We start from the raw sequence: 18,753 nt of genomic DNA, 5'->3' as shown, positions 1-18,753 counted from the left end.
ACCAAAAATGTTAGAAATGTTCTGTCTCTTATGACAATAAAAACAATTCTACCGGAACAATCTGTGTTCTCTTTGTCGCATGTGATTCCATTCTCTCAAGTGGCCTAACTGAAAGGAAACAATCAATTCATTCATGGGTCACATTGGAGCATTCCTCTACCACCAACACTCCACGCCACTTTGCTGTCTCAGTCTGCAAGCTGCTTCCCATCACACACACACACACACACAAGTACACACACACGCACACAATCAGTCAGGGTCTGGGTGTTTTTACCAGCCAATGATGACACTTTGTGTTACACTGAATAGGTGATGTGTATTGTTTGCTGGCTGATGGAACTGAAACTAGTTACATGTATTTTAAGCATAAACTTAGAAGATAGAGTTGACCAAACCAACAAAAAAATACAAAGAATAATTCTTCGTTAGGGAAGGACTTGTGGTGACGTGCTACTGGTTTGTCCGTTCTTTTATAATAGCTTCTTCTTTTTTTTAAACTAACCTTCTTCCAGGTGGAACCCTCACTGGTTTGTATCTCCAAAGAATTTATCAGCCATCCCGTTGACAAAGGTTTGAAGAAGACTTTGGAATTGTTTTTATAGTTTACTTATGATTGTCATGATTAAGCTCTAGAGCAGGAGTGACACCTGTGACCGACTGAAAGATCATCTGAAGAGCTCGTCCACTTTGTCACAACAGAAGCTGTCGGAAACCTAATGACCTTCTACCACTGAAGTTTCACTTCTTCAACTAAAGCATGACACCTTGTTGAAGATTAAAATCCCCCTCCAATATCAGCACTCAACACGCACCAGTTTCTTTCATCCAGTCTTTTGCTGGTCTGTAAACTTGACTTGAATTCCTCTGACACGCAACACACACTGCAGGTGAGCTTCTGCAGTGTCGTAGGTGTTACATCATGAGCTGCCATCTCAACACACTGACCAGAGCCAAAACAAATTCTAATTTCTGACAGTTTTACAAATAAAGGACAAAAATCAGAAGTCTTACCATGCTGTTACTGTCAGAGAAATGTCTCACGCTTACTGGGACAGCGTAATAACAAACACACCCTCTCTGTCTCTCTTCCTTTCTCTCTCTCTTGGACTCACACTCTTTCTAACACACAGACACACATTGGCTCTCGTTCACCCAGCAAAGCTGTACAGGCTACATTCTTAACAGTCTTTTGAGTGCTCTGAACTTCCCTCACCCTGCCCAGCTTTTCCCCTCCGCCCTCCCCGCTCCAGATCACTGACACATGCACAGTCACTTGTATTACACAACGAGAAAACCAAACAGAAACAGCTCACAACAAATACAGATAATCAGAACAGACTGGGAGACACGTGGAAGAGGAAGCATTTATTCAAAATATGGGAGGACCACTGCAAATGTATGTTGTTGTTGTTTTTTTTTGTGTTCGCGCTCAAATGTATGACGGTTTCCAATCTTCTTGAGTCATTTGTTGATGCAGCCAAGGGGAACATCTTGATTCAAGAGGAAAAATTAGATATAATGAGGTAAAGCAGGAGAGACATTCTCATAACTGTTCTCTCTGTGGTTCAATTGCTCATAATTCTGCGGTTCATCCTTGAAAATGAATGTCACGAGACCCCCCCCCCCCCCCCCCCCCAAGTGTTAGTAATGATATGACTCTTGGCTAAAAACTGAATTAATATTCTTCAAAATGTTGAAAACGATGGAGGCAGATTATAAATCAGCAATATCCCGCAGGGACCTCATTAACATTCAAGGATGTTGTTCACTACACATTCGAGATATAACCAAAAATAAGTTCGTTTTCATGTAGTTCATTGTGCTCTAGGTGGAGATGAGTGAAGTAGGTGTGTACATTCCAGCATGATTGAAACCCACATAGTAATTACACCAACAAATATTTCACCTTCAGACATTTTACGAGAAAGGAATTGAGCACCTCCAGGAACTACGAGTCTTTATTTCATTCAGAATTAAACCAACAAATCAATCTCTTTCCTAAACATGATATAGATGTAAGAATAATAGTAGATATGTTGAAAGAAATGAATAGGAACGTCTTTGATCAAATCCTATAGAAGGCTTGATTTTCTGACACCATCTAAGATGGCTGCATAGTGATTTGCACGCAAAACAAGTAGTGACGACTGAGCACATCAGAACTGACATGACTCAACTAGTAGATCCAAAAAAAGCACGAGCGCTACAGTAATGAGCAGACAACGGTGATGCGTTCTGACAACTTGATAAGGCTGTGACTCAAGTAATAAATGGCAGAAGAAGAACAGAGAGAAGACAATAACATCAAGATCAGGTAAATTAGTGATATGATACATGAATAAATAAATAAATACATTACACAAACTGTCACAAAGACTGCTAGTTGCATGCATTTCTATTTTTCGTCTTAAAATGCAGCAAGAGTAGGAACACAGTGAGGTCTCTGGCAGCATTAAATGAGCTAGTTTGTTCGCAGGTAAACGGCGATTGAGTCGTCAGGCTGTCCGTCAGCTCAGCGAGAGGAGGGGCTACTGCAGCCTGAGGCAGAGCAACAGAACTGGTGGGCACCTTCATCCTCACCCTCCTCTCTTGGAAAGGGGAAATAAGGGTCAAAAGACAGAAAAAAGAGGACAAGACAGAAAGGACAGAGAGTGAAACAAGCATGAGACACACAAAAAAAGCAGAGAATGAGTACAGGTGAAACTAGAAATGATGAGAGTGGACTGCATTTTTACGTAGAACGGCGACATAGCAGAAATCTTAAAGGCATGCATGTGCCTTCTAATGCCATTAGATGGCAGTGTGGGAGCATCATGCACTGATGAGAGCGTCATCAGGTGGATAAGGGGGAATAAACAGGGCAGGTTCACTTGTGACTCAGTCCACCTTGGTCCCGTAGCTTATTGAAGATGACTGCTTCCTCTGGCTGTCTGTGAGGAGCTGTATATCAGGCTGTTAGAGGAGCTGAATCCAGCAAGGAGACGAAGGAGACTGAAACACATGCAGGTTCATGAGGGGGTGGAGCACCGGGTAAAAGACACTAGCAGGCACACAGATGTAAAGGGATGGTGACAGCTAGGGTGGTCAGGGGGTCAAGGGGGGGGGGGGGGGGCAGTTGCTTAGATTTTGCAGGTGACCTGAGAGGCTTCTTATTGGGTTTAGGATTTCTTATTTTATTCTATGTACTCACTGTACTTCAGGCCCCACGCTGGCCCTTACCTGGTGTCCTGCTGTAAGCTTTGGTCAGTAGAGGGGCAGCAGTACTGATGCAGACTGACGAAGCTGTGAACAGTCAGACTGGTGGGGAAAGGAGTGGAATAGGTAGCACTGCCCACTGGCGTAGGAGTGGTGGGAGCCGAGGTGGGCTGCCCTGAGAATGACCATGGCCGGACACTAACAGGAAGAAGCAAAGATGGATGACAGGCACAGAGACATGGAGAAAGCAGAGAAACAGACACACAAACGGTCAGCGGCAAAGCATAGACAGAGGGACAGTGAGAGTGAGAGCTTTGATTTGTTGCTGCACGCTGGTAGAGTCAAATCATACGGAGGTAATGGTAGTATAAGCAATGGCACATTTAAAAGGAGGAGAGACAACTTGCACAGACTGAGATGAACTGTTAAAAAAAAAGCAAGAACATTGTAGAAATGGAGCACATACTGTATGATGCAGGGGTTTTCCACAGAGGCAGTTTCAGGACCAGCTTAGACAGTGGCACATCTTAGCCAGGGAAACTGGTTCCATTAAATCTTTGCTTGTCAGCAAGCAAAAGAACCACACAGTTTGGGAGTGGAATTATGGTGGCCAAAATCTTTGTGGCTGCCATTTTTAAAACAAAAGCGACAGCACTGGGCATCATTCACGAACTCTTCTTATGCACAAATTTGTTCTTACATATTATACTTCTTTTAAAGCCCTCGTTTAAGTCTTGCTGACAGGAAGCAGCTCATGATGGCTATTCGTAACTCCTCGCTCCTGACATCCTCTTGTCAGTGACAATCACCCAGTCTTGCAATGACCTAAATGTTGTGATAAGTCCACAATGGTTGTCAGGAGCACAGAGTTACAATATGCAGGCGTTACTTATAGCCTATAAGATTAAATGGAGGGCTAAAAAGAACACATTTGCGCATGAAAACATTTCAAGAATGAGGCTCCTTCTCAAATTTGGCAACAATCAGCCCATTTTTGAACGAGCTGTGGTTAGTAAAGTAGGCTTACAACACCAGGAGTAGAGATGTCAAGACGGACATTTGGTAGTTGCTGACGTGGCCTTAAAATGTCAAGAATCCCAAATTGATGCCAAATAACAAATCGATTAATTTACATTTTGCACTAAAATCACTTTGCAAAAAAAAAAAAAAATGAAAGAAGAAGAGAGGGTCTGTCCCTAAACCATCGTTGCTCCACGTTAAGCAAGTCTGGGTCAAAGTTGTAGCTAAGGGCCTTCAAGGCTAACCTCATTCACTTTAAACAGTCGTTACGCAAAACACAGGAGAATATCTTGATTTTGCCCTTTACCACAGACAAAATGCCTCACCTGCACACATACAGATTATGCATCGACTGATTCTGCTTGTTGTTATTGGCAGGTTTGGTACTTCTGCAACTGAGTGAGGTCATATTCTCTGAATTTCCAAATAAGTAGAGATGCAATGGTCCTTGTGAAGACCTGAGCCAGGAACAACGCTTGTAAAGAGATGGTGAAATGAAGCATCGTTGTTAGTGTCCAAGTGCTGGATCAGATGTGTACAGTGATGGAAGAGCATGCTGAGAATAAGCAAACTGGTTCTTAAAATGTTTGCCAGTTGACCCAGCTCCAAACCAGCATTAGCACCGGACCAAGAACTTCAGAAGTTCAGCTTGGAGGAAGGGGGGTGAAATGTAGAAATGAGCCAGAGCAGTCAAATAATAAAGTTTTGTTTGACCAACTTCATCCACTTGGATGGATTACATAAAGCTCTGCGATGGTCTTTATTGGAGTTCTTCCGTGGATCATCCTAATGCACACAAAAGTGCACATATAACAGAAAAGCCTCTCTGCTAGCCCTCTACTCTGGCAGGAATTAGAGATGTTCCATCTGCAGATTGTGAGTGAGCAGCTGAAGAGTGAGCAGTGGTTGAGATTAGCATGTAAATGGTTGGGTTCTCACAGGGGCCAGCTGCTGTCAAGGACATGCAGTCCCTGTCATTTTAGCAAGGAAACACAGAGAATGCAGCAAAGTGAGTGGGATATGACACCTCTTTAATTTACCAGCTTGTTTAATGGACAGCTGTGCCATACGTGTTGACCAAGTAGAATTATTCACTGGAAAAAGACTTGCTGCATAAACAGAATGTGGTTTTAATATAAACTACAGACAACATTCTGCTACAGGACATGTTAAAGGTTATTTGGAAATGGTGTTGTATTATTATTGTTGTCATCGCTATTATCTGGTCAAAGGTCTGAGTTTCAGAAAATTAACCTCAGTCTCTGGCCATTTCCCTATCAGTAGGGCTTAGCAGAGCAGGAGATGTTTAGTTCTGATGTCTCTATTTGTTAATTGCAATGAATATGATTTAATTATGTAGAGTAAATGTTACTTTTAATGAGCAATGATGCCAATTGCGTGGTCAAATTCAATGGAAAATATACAACTTCTGTTGTATATATAACATATATCATATAATTTATAAATATATATATATATAAAATGTAACACGTCTACTCTGATTGCAATCATGATTTTTCTTTTATCTGTCAATCAAAAATTTAAATTTTAGTGTATTGTCCTTAACTGTACTATCTTTCAAAAACCTTAGTTGTAAGAACTGTAATTTTAATGTCTAGCTCTGCAATCTTGACGCGGAACTCCTTTCTTCACACATTGAGGGATTCTTGTGGTTTAAAGGTCACGAACGTAAATATCAACCTATTTGACATCAGAGCAAACAAAAATAGAAAGTATTCTTTAAAGACCAGCAGCCGAAATTATAAGTACAGTAGTCCCAAGTAGGCGAAATGCTTTTAGGCGTGAGGCACAGCAGCCAAATTGTTACATTTTGCTTATTTCAATCATGCCAAAGAGAGGGGCCAGGAACTAAGGGTAACAAATGCTGTGAGTTCTTCTCCACGTCCAATATTCTGAATTGTATTCCATTTACTGCATTGAAGAGGAAATTACAAAAGAAATGTTCTGAAATTATCTAAAATATTGCTCCAAAGGCTGGACCAGTGTATCCTATGCTAGACGAAATAAGAAAGGAAGTATTGAAGCACCTCTTCTTGGCATTTAGATGCTACCCACGAGGGAAAGCTGCTTCAGCGCTCAAAGATTAGCACACTGAAGCAGCTTTTATCATGGCTGCCACAGAGATAGTTTCAGGTCATTTCATTTGACTAAAAGGACCATTCAGACGCGCTAAAGTTTGTTTCCTTTCTTCATTTAACCAGGGTGAGGAGAGTGGCTTTATGACGACACACAATGGTCGGTTTGAAACATGAATCTTGCCTTGAAATTGTTAACTTCCAGAGTACTTCTCAGTTGAATTGGTATATCAGTGTGTGTGTATGGTGTGTTGAGTATTTTAGTTTAACAAAAAAGTCTTTTTGTCAATAGCCACAGCTATAACAATAAAACACTGTGTCAGAATATTGCACTACATTTTACGCAACTTCAAAATGATGAACATGGGCGTTGCAGAGTAGCAGTCACCTCTAAATGCAGTCAACGGCTGTCATCATGAACGCTAGCAACCAACGGGCTGAAAATGATCCCAAAAGAGAAATACAAGTGTGCCCCAGAAAATATTCAACCTATTTAATGATCTGAACCTTCCTGCTGGTGACTTGGGAGTATAGTATATAATTCATCCTGCTAATTGCAGTAATTGTGATTCCATTTGACAGGATTTCAAACTGATTCTGCCTCATCAATCCTGGTGCAGAAGACACAGAAGTCTGACACGTTGAACAAAGCTGTTAGAAAGTTTAAGGGTCTTTCACCAGTGTGGTAAAAATGAGAGTATTTAAGGTTATAATCATGTAGGCGTAGTGCTCTTTGCTTAGAGCAGATGATAAAAAGTTCCAATTAAATGAGCATATACTGTCAGTAGCTATTTTAGCAATGCGGGCCCCTTGTTCGTTCCTATTTATAAAGATTACTGAGGTTACAATTTAGCGCCACGTTTCAGGCTTCTGTATTGCCTAACCAGACTGGAACGACCCGTGTCTTATTAATTCCCTTTTATTACATCTCTGTAACACAGTAAAAGAAAATGTTCTGAGCAAATGACCCTGGTGACCTGTTCTGTTTTGGATTTGGATATGAGGAGAGGTGCTGTTACATAAGCCTGAGCTATGCTTGTTCACACAGTTGTCTTGAAGTGCCAAAATTTGTATTTTACCAGTGATAATAAATGCATCCTGGTAGAGTTTCCCCAGTGTGGCACCGGCTCTTCTAGGATCGGATTCCTGCCTCATGAGCAGTTACGCCTGAGTCCCTCAGCGCCATCAAAACAGACACGCATAATCCCCCAAATTACCCTGTCTTCTCCTACTCCTCCATACAAACAAAACAAAACACACATATTACCCACACATATTGTTCATACACATTTCTGCCATTAGCACGTGCAAATGAATGAACACATCCCGGGTCAACAGATGATTCGCAGAGAGGACGCAGGAAGTCGAGGCTGCTAGAAGAACGCTGTGAGAAATGCGTGAGGTGGCGTGTATTTAAAGCAGCGAGTTGACAGAGGCTGGAGGCAGCAAGAAGAGTGGGAGGAGAGAGAGAGAGCTTCATGAGAGTGGGAGAGGTTGAATACGGAGGAGGGCAAGGGTGAATATAATCAAGAGAGGAGGAATGGAGGGAAGAATGATGGAGAGGGGAGGAGGAAAGGGAAGCAGCATGCAGAGAGCTGGAATCAGTGTTTCCTCGAACCTGTGCTTTGGCATGGGGGTGTTGGTGTGTAGGTGAGTCTATGTATAGACCAGCAAGGAGAGTGGGAACAAGGCTGACACGTGAGGATCACAGGAAGACATCACCTGCGCTGTTGTGGCAGGTTTCTTCTTCTTGAACGCTTATTTTGTATAGCAGCCCACTCAGAGGCCTGACAGCCAGAGAGCACTTCCATTTACATCCACACGTGGTGCTTTTTTCACAGGGGGGTTAATATCTCCGTCCAATCCAGCTTCAGTACGAGCCACTTCAAATTATGCTTTCAGTGTTTTTTTCTTCATTGTCTATGAAATAAGAGAGTGGGAGCACACTGCGTCATCACACCTCCAGTGTGTGACCCACATGACTCCTGTCGACATTCAGAGACACGTTTAATAACCGCACACGCTGCATTGTAGCCTAAAGTTAAGAGTGTTTTTATACACACCACCCCTCCCCTCCAACCAGTCTTTTCCACAAACCAAACTCCCCTCCCACTTTCCAGTAAGAGCTTGAGTCTCCTGCTGCTTGGCAACAGTGTGGACTGCCTGTGTGGGCGTTTGGCGTTGAGTGCCAGGCGAAAGCACTGACAAGGAGGGGCAGAGTTACAGTTACGATTCAACTACGCACACCAGGCGCCTGCTGTGCTCTGTGAGTTTGCGCACATGTGTGCTGGAAGTATAGGTGTGTGCTTGTGTGTGCATCTGAGCATAAATTATCATGATGCACCCAATGAAGAATAATTTGACTTCACTTCAGTTGAATGTAGGAGACACTGGAGGAGTAATTTAAGAAAATGACACCCCTGCACATCACCAAAGGGTTCATCTGCATCACTGCTTGTCTATAATTGCCAGGCAGGAATGCCACATCCCAACTTTTCAATGAAAGTCAACCCGTGACAAACAAATGTCGCAGCTCTTGACTGTCTTCAATATGTCTCCTCAAGCTGTCATTCAATCCTGTTTCTGTCTTTCACCCTTCTCCTGCTCCCACTCCTACCCTCTCTTCTCTTCACTTCTCTCCATCTCTCTATTCTGTGTCTCTCTCGCCCACAGAGTTCTTCACAGAAGAGCTCACAGTGTTCCCACGGTAACCAGTCTCTCTATTCTGCTCCATGGAACGTGCGCATGACTGTTTGACAAACATCCCGCCTCAAAAGTAACATCTGCATTTGAACAGGAGAAATGATGAATATATAGACCCAGCATGGAGAGGTGGAGCATTTACGTGAGTCAACGTGTCAAACTTCACATACGACGCTATGAGCAGGGTCGTGATGACTTGTGAGTAACACGCTGATGAATGAGCAGCAGGCCTCAGCATGGCCCTCCTTTCTAATAACAGAGCGAGAGTGCTAATCTATCCTCTAATTTATCATGGCTGGTGTAGGGACACAACTGTTATCCATACACAGCTGCTATGAGAAACAGAAGTAAAGCTGGACTGAAATATAATCGTGTCGATGCCTTAAGGACAGCTTTACAGTTTCCACAGCAACAGCGCGAGTGGTCCAAGGACATTTTGCTTCCTTTGAAAACTTTACATCACAGTTATGTATTTATCTCCTCACTATTTCGACAATGTCAGGCTTGAGGGTATACACAGATTAAAAAAAAAAAAAGAAATAAAATAACAAGAGGTAAGGTCATATGTCAGCATGCACACAGGACTAATTTTAGTCTTTTTGTCTCTGTGCTGAGATGTACAGAGCACCAGAGTGGCCATACAGATACAGATACAAATACAGTTTTGTGTTTGAGTCCTAAAGAAGTAACTGGTTTCCATGCTGGAATTAATTTGTGGCCATGAAATTTAACTCGTTCACAAAATTTAACCAATGTATAAAAAAAACAAATTATGAATTGCGTTCTGTATCTTGTGTACATCGTCTTGTCTCTTGTCCATGAATTAATCAAATTGTCAGAACAAGTTAGATCTAGTGGCCACAAAATAATCAAATTGTGGGGTCAGGTTACATTTCGTGACCTCAACCTATAACCTGTTCACAAAATATAGCCAATTTGAGGGGAAAAAATAAACATAATTTGTATCCTATATCTTGCTATGGTCAAAAATTAATCAAATTGTTGGAGCAAATTATTCCCCAAAAATGACTAATGTGAGAACAAATGACCTGTTTTGGATCCTGTAACTGTGCATACCTGGGTATATCTTTTTATTTAGTGGCCACAAATTAATCAGCTTGTGGGGAAAACTTATATCTTGTTGCCTCTAAATTCTTCCCTCTCGCTTTACGGCCCCTCCAGGACTCGGCTATGAGAGGAGATGATTGAAAAAGAATTACACGCGACACCTTAATCACCTATCAAATGAAACTGTAAAGCCTTTAAATCCATCTGTGTTCACATGAATGTGAATATCAATAAAGATTTGTGTTGCAAACATCTAGAAAGCCATGAACAGTCATCGCATTCAGAAATGGCAAGTCGAAGGCAAAAACACTACCCACATTCACTTGCCTCCCACACACACGCACATCCATCATTTAAATTCACGTCAAGCTAAACTGCTGCCTTGTAATCATTAACAACATTTTAAATCCAGTTAGATCACTTCATATCCTGTAAGAGTGAATAATACGAAGGAGAAGGCGTTCTAGTGGGGACTGATACTGCTGCTTCACTGTATTTCTTCTAGAAAGTCATGTCCTGAGAGAATAGTTTGCATCACATCACACGGACTGTTGGGAGCAGGTCAGCACAGGCTTAGCGAAGCTTACCCACACATTTGCCTGGGGCCAGTTCACTTTTATCTTCATATATATATATATATATATATATATATATATATATATATATATATATATATATATATATATATATATATATATATATATATATATATACACATATCCAGGTATCAGCACCAATATAATCTGTAATCAGTACCAATGACTGCACTTCAGTTAACAGCAGGAAAAAGAACGTGAGTCAAAAGGGGAAGAGAATAACACAAAAGTGATTTCTGCAGCTTCTCTGAGTCATATCTGCAGCAGTGGGAAACCGAAACAGCGAGGGGGAGAGAGTGAGTACGTGGGTATGTGAGAGAGGGAGAGAGGAAGAGAGAGAGAAGGGGGTGGAGTGGGGATCGTAAAGGGGATGGGGTTATGTGGAGTAGAGCTACACAAAATTAGCAAATTAAGATCCTTGTGAAACAAAAGGCCATTACTGTTCTCCATATTCCCTGAGTAAATGTCAGTATCAGAGAGCACATACCCATGATGCTCGGCGGGGAGAGGGATCTAGGTGGAGGGTTGATGGAGTCAAGACCAGCGGAAACATAAGCACCTCCACAGGGGCTCAATCTAGCTTCTAAACACTCTCACGGTGCTAAGAGACAAGATACAAAAGCCTTTTTTTTGTTGATCATTCCACCAAGGAGGTCATGTGATCACTGGCAATGTTTGTCTGTTGGTTAGAAGGATAACTGCAAAAAGTTTTGGATGGATTTTAACTAAAAATCGTAGGATGATAGAACTTCAGCTCAACCGGATGTAGGTCTGATGGCATCATTTTGCCTTGGCAGAAGCCGCTGCATTCTCCTAGTGCTCTTGTTTATTAGTTACCAGGAAAAAAGATTTTAATTACATTTGGTGAATAGATCTGGATCAAGTAGATCCTGGATCTACTGTTTTAGGCCACTGCCAGGATATAGCTATTATGACCATATTTCTCTAAGGCTGAATTCAAACCAAATAAGCCGCTGCAGCGTGTTAATTTTTGGCGAAATGCATCCTGATGTAAGCAATCAATTATGCAACCAATTATGTAAGCTGAAGATCAGACCCAAAGACACCCACAAGAAGAAGCGCGGTTTACCATGTATCATTGTGGCATTCTTCTATTTCCCAAACAACAGAGAACATGTAAGAGAGAGTTGTCGCGGCTAAGGCGCCAGTCCACGGTGGAGTGCAATCACATTGCTTTGCATTGAGAGCCAAGTCAGAAGCCATGTTCTGGACCCAAGTTTTAGTTCAGTGAGGGTACGATTCCCGACATATGTCACACAAACAGGTGACGTGGTGACACGCCAACATCGCTGCAGGGCTGCATTTGGTCTGAAACCACCCTAGTATTAGTATTTGCCTCATGTGGGAATTACATATTGTTGTTGAATGTTAATCAGCATATGACCTGGATCAAAGTATTATTTTACTCCCATGTTCATTTCTGGTTTATTTCAGTAAATGTAATGGAATATCTGCATGGAGTAGATTCAATAATAAACCATTTTCTACATGCTTTTGCTTTGTTGCAAAAAAAATTGGTTTTGCTACAATTATATGTTGAGTGGCTGTCTAGCTACCGAAGGGTTGCTGGTTCGATCCTCACTTCCCCTGGTGACCATGTTGAAGTATCCTTGAGCAAGATACCAAAGCCCTAGTTGCTCCTGATGGCAAGACTGGGGACCCATCAAGGGTGAACCCCGCCTCTCGCCCAATGTCAGCTGGGATAGAAGACGAATGGATGGATACAGTAAACAGTATTGTGCAGACACCACATCAATGTCGACTGAAATGTTTTCAGTAGACCGATAACCAATATTTGGGACTCATTCATTTGCAGTAAAAATACTAATCTTGATATCAAAATTCAAAATAAAACAAACTCCCAAAAAACTTTGTTGAAATGTTTATAAGTGCATGTAAAATTTTGAGAGAACTATAAGAAAATGATCTTAAAAAAAGCACAAGGAGCTCAAAAGTATGATAAATAACTAAACAAAATATCTCCCATTTCTTTTAAAAATAATAAATGGACCCCATTTATGTAGCTTTTCCATCTTAATGGCACTCATAGCGCTTTACAATCATTGACCCATTCACTCACACACTCAACCTACTCCTCAGGAGCAATCATAGGCTCTGGATCTTGCTTAAGAATACTTGGACACGGTCTCTTGAGGAAGCGAGGACACTAAACGGGTAAGCTTCCCATGATTTCTGACCAGTCAGATGGTGCTGTGGGCGGGGCATTGCTCGGCAGTCCAATTAAAACAAATACTGATTCCGATTAACTGTGAAAATGCTTATCAGATCTAATAATCTGCCAGGCCAATAGCCAAAATACTATGTTGAGATTATATTCGAGGTGAGTGCTTTCTAGTTGTATCATAAGTCTGCTCTGTATAGAGAAACACCACTGTGGTGTCCCTAGGACCTCCAGCAGACCCTGACGCTCGTCCTGCTGGCACAGGTGCACGTATGTCGCTCATAAAGACACGATGTCACATCCATGCAGCGAGAACTGTCACGTCATCATGAGATGATAGTTGGTAAGGAAGAGTATAGGGTCATATTAGCTGTCTAATAATGGATGTCCCAGGTGAGATCCCACAGTGCACGAACACACCTGCACAAGAAGACATGCCAAACACACACATATGCACAGCAGTAATTATCACCCCTGAGCCAGTGGTAATTATACTCTGGTCACACTAATTAATCTCTCATGCACTCTACGAGCCCTCTTCCCTCTTTCACACATTTTGGGCACACACCACAACATACAGTGCATTATATAAAGACATACACACACACACACACACACATAAACATACAGCTCACAAAAAATACAATTGCGTGACCTCTCCTGAAATAATATTAAAAAACAAAAAACAAAAAAAAGAAAGTCCCCGAGCTGTGGCCTCAACCCTGCTGCTTCGTGGAGAAAGGACTTGACGTCAAATATCATTTCACCTCAAGGCGTCACATTGTTCACACTACCATTAACAGGAGGAGGAGAATGAAACAGGGTCGCATTTGGGACAGCTGTTTACAGCGTGCCACTGGGAGATGGGAGAGGAGATGAGCGACTTTGTTTTGATGCAGCTGCTGCAGGCATGGCCAAAAAATGGGGACAGCATCTTCAGTTTCCTTGTCTGGGATTAAAATTGTGGTGCAAGTGAGGCAGAGAGAGCAAAGGGCAGACATGAGGACTCCTGCTGGAGGACCACCGCTAATTAGACAAAAACAAAGGCAGCTCTCTTAGCTTTGCCTTTTCTGGCCCGCTCCCCTCGTCTCTGCACGCCCTGTTGACAGATGGCGAGTCAGTGTGTGTGTTCCACCTTTTCTCTTTTAGACTGACGCTCACCGAGTAAGGTCATTCCGTCACTTTCCTCCCCCTTTTTCCTTTTTTCTCTCCCTTGTCTTTCTTCCATCTCTCCCTCTAATTTGAGCCATATTTAGAGCATCATGGGCATTGATGATGAAGAAATTCATGTTCTTTTATTATTCTTTATGAGAGAAAAAGGTTTTGCCGCTGACCTCCGCTAATAGGCCAGTTTCGGGTTAGGGTGAGTCACAGCCAGACAGGGACAATATGGCTCCACTGTGCGAGGGACACTTTATTAAATGTGACACTTCATATGATTCGCTTGCCTGTGCCTCCAACTAAAATCAGCTACAGGCAATTAACAAGGGAACATCAGCAAGATCTACATTTGCAATTCATCACTGTTTTTAACACCCACATAAATAACTAATATGTGCTCCTGCCTAATGACTAAGTCACCCCCCAGGAACTTCAATCGATGAGGGATTCGGTCAAGCCTGAATCAATCACTCATAAGAGGATTGGGACCATATGAAAACAGACACTGAGTGACGACGGTGAGCAAAAATCCAGCAATGATTGCAAAGATGATTATGCGTTGGTTTTTTTTTGTTTTTTTATGTGCAGGAGGGCCAACGGCTTGTGCGGCTAAGACTGCAACAATATATTTCACGGTGTACTTTTTCACATGAATTGCTGCCTACTCACAAAGCTTAATGCTTCCAGAACAAAAGCCAACTCCATCCCTGTATATGTGTGTGTGTGTGTGTGTGTGTGTGTGTGTGTGTGTGCACGTGCGTGTGTGCGCGCGTGTTTGTGTGCGTGGTTAAGTAAAAACGAGGACAGATGCACTTGCTGTTTGCCAAAGCTGTTCTTGCAGCACTCTAACGTCAGGTCAGCCTTGAGTTTGAGAAAGAACAAAAAAAAAAAAAAGCAGAATTCTTTTATGGACTGAAGAGCATCCAGTTCAAGGGAAAGAGAGAAAACACACCCTCAGCTAACAGCAGCCATATTTCTAAGACTGGTTCACCAAGTGACCAAAAAACTAGTTTTCTTCAACTCCCACACAACTCTCATGTTACATGTAAAACTCTGCAAGCAAAATTCACATACATTTTGAAGAAATGCATACTTATTACACTACCCATAATCCTCCAGTACTTTCCACCTCTTTATGGCGGTGTATTAAAGGATCTCTTCTGAGGTTTACTGTGAGGATTATCGTTTGATGGCAAGAAAGGCTACAGCTCCTACAGCTTGTCATCGTGTGGGCTTAGTATAAGAATGTTCTGTCTCAAATTAGATATAAAGTCTGTGGTCATGACAACAATTTAGAGTGTTAAACCTGATTAAGCAGGAACATGGACTACATCCCTGGAATATGACATCAAACAACTGCGCTGGGAGAGAACTTACTTTCTGCGAATGGTGGAACTGGTGTTGGTGTCTGTGCTGTCGGTGCGTTCAAGCCGGTCTCGCTCGGTTGTAGAGGAGCCGCAGGAGAGACCTCGGGTCAACCTGGTGTGGGTCCTCCTCTCCCTGCTGGGCCCTGGAGTTGTGGTTGGTCCAGCTGTGGCCTGAGCTGTGGAAGTGCTACCATTCCCGCTGCCGCCCCCACCACCTCCACCACCACCGATTGGCAGGGACAGAGGCTGGTTGTGGTTGTGGTTCTGCTCAGGGGTGTCCGAGCCAGGGGTCCGAGGGCTGCGTTCCTGCCTCAGGTCCTGGTTCTCCTGGCTTACCCGGTCCAGCTGACCCTCCAGCTCCTCAATGCGCCGGCGTTGGGTCTCTAGGAGCTTGGCCTGGCTCTCAATGATGTTGTTGAGCTCCAGGAGGTACTCCACTGCCCGGTTGGGGCTTTCTGGGCTGGTCTCCATGGTGGGAGCCCTGCCTTTAGGGGTGCAACCACCACCGCCGGCCACCACCACCGCGGTTTCGACCCCGTGGGGCCGAGATCCACCCCCCCCACCAGCCCTGATGAGTGGGGGGGAGGGAGAGACCACTGAACGCTGGTGAAGATTAAGTTTTGGCTTAATATGCTCAGAAACTAGAAGTTACGAATATTAAGAAGTTGAGAATGTCAAGCGGACTACATATCCCCTAATGCGAGGGCAAGCATGAGCATTATAGCATCTTAGAAGCCATTCGGATTGTTGCAATGCAGAGAAAAAAAATCAGCGCTCAAAAAGCAGCCAAAGAAAGTGATTACTGCCTCATTTCCTGAAGTCACGGCCATTTTCAAAGGCCAGGTCAAGTCAGGGTTGAGGGGTGCAAGAGTTTGGCTCATCATGATGATCCCTGGAGCAAATATCTGCTGGCGGATGAAGTGAGTGAGGTAATAAGTGTCTAAAGGAGGCTGTTTCAACTTGCTTTCGAAGTACAACACATGCATAAAAAGAAGAATATGTATGCATCCACAGATCCATGACATATCCCGCTCATCAAGCTACAGCGCTTTCTATCTGCTTTTAGTTTATCATAAAACCATCCTCAAGTCTTCAGCCTCATTGATATACAGGGGGAAGGGTGAGGGGGTGGGGGGTGGGGGTGATATGGGTGATTATAGTTATGATCTACGACTAATGATCAGGTGCTGTCAATCATTACATAACTGGGAAAATTCTTCTCCCTCCCACGCTGAGTATCCCCGCAGTCGGTCATGTCGCTTCAACCCATGGCTCGATGTGTCTTCAGAGCACAGAAAGTAGACCGAGGCGGCTGATGAAGTTCATTCTTCAGGTCCAGTTCCTCCCTTCAGCTCCGACAAAACTACATCCTCTGATGTCTGATTATTTCCAAAGTGTGTGTGTAGGGGATTTTTCATCCAACAATAATACGGAGTTTACTTCCAAATCACGCATTCACGGAGACTGATTTTAATAAACTTGACACAAATTAAGCACCGTGAATGTTTTGTTTTTCTTCTTGACTATCCGAAAGTCTCAAAAGGCTGCGCCACATCTTGAAACTGTTTGCAGCTTTCGACGCTGATCTGAAAAAGATCTACGCGAACACAGTGCGTCTTTTCCTACTTATCTGAGAGCAGTTTCAGTTGAGTCAGCTCGGTAATCCATCAGGAGTGGCGCAGAAACACCGACAGCTTTCTGTTCGTGTGCGTCTCAACTGCAGAGATGCGTGCGGCTCCCCCCCCACCCCCCCACCCCCCTTTGGCGCGCATTACTGTCAAGTTTGACGTAATGATATATGACTTCTGGTTGGGACTTTCAAAATAAAAGAACGGCTGCTGAGCAGAGAAACGTATTTGAATGAAAATATTCATGCAATTATAGGTGAGAATTATATCTATATATGTTCACACGCACAAAAATATATGTCTCTCTCTCTATATATATATATACATACATACATACATACACATATATACATGTATACAGAGAGAGAGAGACAAAGAAGGCGATAGAGGATATTTATGAGCACAGAAAAGTGAGAATTAGATATAACTTTCTCTTTCTAGTTATTTTTAGGCCACAAGACATTACTTGTTCACTCCATTTAATGTATTTTGTCTATATAAATTTCGAGTTTATTAAGGAAATGATGGGAGGTCCTTAGCACATTCTACAACTTCCCTTATTTTTTTTCAAAAATACAGCATCACCATATTAATACAAGTTATATTTCGTGATAATGAACTAAATTGAGGGAACAAGTTAATTCTAGTAACCTGAAAATAACTAAACTGTGTGAACAAAGTATATTTTGTGAGCTCAAAATTTCCACAATGTCTATACATAAGTGTGTGTGTGTGTGTGTGTGTGTGTGTGTGTGTGTGTGTGTGTGTGCGTGTGTGCGTGTGTGCGTGCGTGTATTTCTCTGAAAGACCACAGCAGGGCTCCATAGAAACAAACTGCAGACGCTTGTGAGTATAAAAAAACAAAGTGAATTCAGAGAACATCTCCATTAAGAGAGCTGTTCAGAAAATGTGTAGCAAATTCTCACACACGATGAGGATGATGATGCACATGAGCAACACATGCGAAAATACTTCACACTCAAATCACAGAGCCCAGTCACAAGTTATACTTTCGGTTATACTTTTATTTTGAAGGTGCAATCTCGACCTGGTGTATTTCATCTGTGTGTGCAGCTTTACACACTTCAGGAACCCTGTTGAGCGCCTGTGAACGGCAGAAAATAACACACTGGTGCTGCAATACCTTTAGATCAGAGAACAAGTGTCATTTCCTCACCGGCGGAACATTTCGCTGTAACCTGGCATTAAATGTTCGAGTCCTTAAGTCCGTCTCATCCTTCAGCTGCTTTTACTGCTGTAATATTTGTTAAGATGGCTTGAACAGAAGGATGCGGTTTAGGACGACACAAGAGAAAGACAGGCCTCAGAGCGATGTTATTTTTAGTGGCGGTACTTAAGTGCTCATATCTGAACTGAGACACCATAAATTCATCCTCTCTCTCTCCCTCTCTCTCTCTCTCTCTCTCTCTCTCTCTCTCTCTCTCTCTCTCTCTCTCTGTGTCACACATGATGCGCTTCTGCTGCACAATATTTTCCTCTCATGGAAAATATGTTTTTGTGAATTGCTCACGGGGAATATGATGAGAGTGTGATGGATCTCCTTCAGTGTGGTTTTTACAGTCCTGATTTCTTCTCAGACACATACAGAATCCCGACTGTTTCCTTCAAAGGCCCTCTAATCTCTCTCATGCACGCACACACGCACGTTCCTAGATGCAACCTATAATTTTGCTGCCATCTGCTGTTCAGGAT

At 42.7% G+C, this 18,753-nt stretch overlaps 1 protein-coding gene across 3 annotated transcripts in view; it reads right to left on the bottom strand.

Annotated features, from left to right (window-relative positions):
* The window catches only part of iqsec2b (IQ motif and Sec7 domain ArfGEF 2b), a 32,033-nt gene extending 14,877 nt beyond the window's left edge, over window positions 1-17,156 (bottom strand). For 2 of the 3 annotated variants that reach the window (XM_086213380.1, XM_086213381.1), the window contains exon 1: window positions 15,423-17,156. In XM_086213380.1, coding sequence (XP_086069506.1) covers window positions 15,423-15,883 — 461 coding nt within the window. In that variant the 5' untranslated portion in view covers window positions 15,884-17,156. Of the gene's footprint in view, window positions 1-3,222; window positions 3,397-15,422 lie in introns of all 3 variants that reach the window. The other variant, XM_086213382.1, reaches the window with a different exon arrangement.
* Window positions 17,157-18,753: the final 1,597 nt, after the last annotated feature.

This window comes from Aulostomus chinensis, chromosome 9, assembly GCF_037954235.1.
Source record: "Aulostomus chinensis isolate RoL2024-O1b breed Wild chromosome 9, RoL_Achi_v1.0, whole genome shotgun sequence".
NCBI lineage: Eukaryota > Metazoa > Chordata > Actinopteri > Syngnathiformes > Aulostomidae > Aulostomus > Aulostomus chinensis.
This window is presented reverse-complemented; position numbering and strand designations above follow the sequence as displayed.